General features: G+C 40.2%; 1 protein-coding gene across 4 annotated transcripts in view; it reads left to right on the top strand.

Moving 5' to 3' along the window:
• PLEKHM3 (pleckstrin homology domain containing, family M, member 3) overlaps positions 1-3141 on the top strand; it is a 224568-nt gene that overhangs the window by 149054 nt on the left and 72373 nt on the right. The window contains exon 7 of one of the 4 annotated variants that reach the window (XM_010861069.1): positions 2261-2318. The exons of 2 other annotated variants lie outside the window; for them this stretch is intronic. In XM_010861069.1, the coding sequence (XP_010859371.1) occupies positions 2261-2272 (12 nt within the window). In that variant the 3' untranslated portion in view covers positions 2273-2318. Of the gene's footprint in view, positions 1-2260; positions 2783-3141 lie in introns of those variants that run through there. One more of the 4 variants, XM_010861068.1, reaches the window with a different exon arrangement.

Below are 3141 nucleotides of genomic sequence, written 5' to 3'. Positions count from 1 at the left end.
AAGTCCATTCCAAAGGAGATAGTCCTGGATGTTCTTTGGAAGGAATGATGCTAAAGCTGAAAGTCCAATACTTTGGCCACCTCATGTGAAGAGTTGACTCATTGGAAAAGACTCTGATGCTGGGAGGGATTGAGGGCAAGAGGAGAAGTGGATGACAGATGAGGAGGTGGCTGGATGGCATAACCAACTCGATGGACATGAGTTTGGGTGAATTCCGGGAGTTGGTAATGGATGGGGAGGCCTGGCGTGCTGCAATTCATGGGGTCGCAAAGAGTCGGACATAACTGAGCAACTGAACTGAACTGATAGAGGCCGTTTATAAGTAGGGTGTAGGGTTCACTGAAAGCTAGAGCCACTGCCAGTAGTTTAGGTTAATTGAGCTCCAGTCCTGGGCATTCTTTGATTATATACCCAGACCAGATGCAAATTCAGTAAACAAAGGGGAAGGGAATTCACTGCTTTGCACCTGAGCTTGGTGGTGGTGGTGGTTTAGTCACTAAGTTGTGTCCAGTTCTTGTGACCCCATGGACTGTAGCCTGCCAGACTCCTCTGTCCATGCGATTTTCCAAGCAAGAATTCTGGAGTGGGTTGCCATTTCCTTCTCCAGGGATCTTCCCCACCCAGGATCGAACCCATGTCTCCTGCATTGCAGGCAGATTCTTTACTGACTGAGGTACCAGGGAAGCCCTGCATCTGAGCTTATTCAGCTCTCTTTGGTTTCTTAAAGAACTCAAGCTAAGCTTCTAAAAGAAGTGCTAGGGAAAAGATACAAAGGAAAATTAAAAGATGTGACCTAATTCCACTTCCAAAATTTGGAACATTCTATTACTTCTAGACTTAAAAGTAGAGTGAAGGAATTTTTCAAAAAAATATCCTTGATGGTAGGGAATGAAGAGAAGAAAGGGAAGATAGCATTTTTTAGGAAGAGTAGTTAATGTTTGATGCTGAATTCACTAGAAAAGTTGGGGGACCTGCCTGGAAGAGCATGGACATTGAGGATGACAACCTGGTCTCATCCGAAGAGAAGCCTTGCGAGGAAAGGGCTGTAGAGAAAAGGGAGGCAAGTTACAAATGGAGGATCATGACAGCAAAAAGGAAAAGCTGAGATGTTCAACTTGAGACCTTAGAGGAAGAAACAGCCAAAGTTGAGTGGAGGAGACGGGGAGAAAAAGATGCTACCAAGAACTATCTTGTAGCAATGGCAGAAACTGATCTACAGTGAACAAACTGGGGAAGATATTTTTAAAATCCAGCTCCTTTGAAGGAGACCTCCATCAAGTAGACCCATTAGAAGATCTAGAGATTAACTATAAATTTTCAATTTGACCTTATCTTGTAGTTTAATAAACTAAATATATACTTGTCCACTATCTCTTGCCCTAACCTTGACCAAGATCTACTAAATTAATACCCTCTCTTTCTACTTGACGGCCCTGGCAGTGCTGCTGTTCTCACTGTGCTAAATATAGTCCCAGGGACAAAAGGGATGAGACACATGAAAGGCAACAGCTTAGGATATGTTAATATATGTCTTTCTTGTTCAAGACCAACTAATCCATCTTAGGAGCCCCCTAGAACTCCTGCTTTTTGATGTTAGCTCATTTATTTGATGACTTGGTAATGAGTAAGTCCTTCTGAACTGTGTTTCGTAATATAAATTAAATCATAACATGTGAGGGTTAAATCCCCCCACTCTGAGGGTTCAATCCTACATTAATTCTACTGTTTACTCTAAATAGAGATGACATTAATTTCATACTTAGAAGCCTAGTATATTTTGATGGTCTTGTTTACCTAAGTAGTGACTTGCAGTTAAGATTCTGAAAGCCTTTCTCTATGGTGTAATCTTTTTGTGTCAAATGCATTGTGTTCTATGCCTTAGAGGCAAAAATATATCATTCAGACTTGCTCTTGACCTAGAAAATGGGCCATGGAAGGAAACAAACCAAAGGAACAATGAGTTGCCTTAGATACATGTGTACCAAGTTATTCACTTTAATGCAAATTAGCAAAGGAATTGTCATTCTTATTCTCTAGCTATATGTTTTCTCCAGAAACATGTTACTGTATCACTAGAGGCCTGATATAGTCTAACAGATGCCTAGACGTTTTGGTATTCTCCAAGTGTAGGAGAATAAGAATAACTGTTAACATTTTTGAGCTCTTAATACCTGTCACTTACCATTCAAAGAATTCTACCTGTAGATACTAGTTTGACCCTCACAATGAAGTGGGTATTATTCTTATCCCCATTTCATAGATGAAGACCTAAGCAGAGAAGGCAAATGGCTTGCTGAAGGTTACCAGCTGGTACATGGGTAAGTCTCCAAATTTGAACCGAGTTAGCCATTGCTCTTAATTACTATATAAGGATACCTCTGATTCTATGGAACGTCTACCAAAATGATATTTACCCTCTGAGCCACCAGGGAAGCCCCATTAGTTGGTATAAGATATGCTTTTAGGCAGTACATGGTCATGGCATTAAATGACATTTCGTTGAGGTTGTATCAAGCAAAGTCTCATTCCAGTCCTGGGGGGACTTGAACCCCTAATACCTGTATATCTCCCTTTCAGAGTTATCAGGAAGTTCAGGGCCTTTCAGCAGTTAAGTTATCATGATTTTATAAGGGATTCTGGCCATCCACTTATGGTATTCATATAAGACTGTCATTTTAAAATGTATTTACTTAAGCAAACAGTGACTCAATTGAAATTAATTAACAAAAGTGGAGATAGGAATCAAGACCATCCCCAAGAAAAAGAAATGCAAAAAAGCAAAATGGCTGTCTGAGGAGGCCTTACAAATAGCTGTGAAAAGAAGAGAAGCCAAAAGTAAAGGAGAAAAGGAAAGATATACCCATTTGAATGCAGAGTACCAAAGAATAGCAAGGAGAGAGAAGAAGGCCTTCCTCAGTGATCAATGCAAAGAAATAGAGGAAAACAACAGAATGGGAAAGACTAGAGATTTCTTCAAGAAAATTAGAGATACCAAGGGAACATTTCATGCAAAGATGGGTTCGATAAAGGACAGAAATGGTATGGACCTAACAGAAGCAGAAGATATTAAGAAAAGGTGGCAAGAATACACAGAAGAACTGTACAAAAAAGATCTTCATGACCCAGATAATCACGATGGTG

This window comes from Bison bison, unplaced genomic scaffold, assembly GCF_000754665.1.
Source record: "Bison bison bison isolate TAMUID 2011002044 unplaced genomic scaffold, Bison_UMD1.0 scf7180017864471, whole genome shotgun sequence".
Classification (NCBI taxonomy): domain Eukaryota; kingdom Metazoa; phylum Chordata; class Mammalia; order Artiodactyla; family Bovidae; genus Bison; species Bison bison.
The sequence above is the reverse complement of the archived record's forward strand: the minus strand, read 5'-3'. Positions and strand labels throughout refer to the sequence as shown.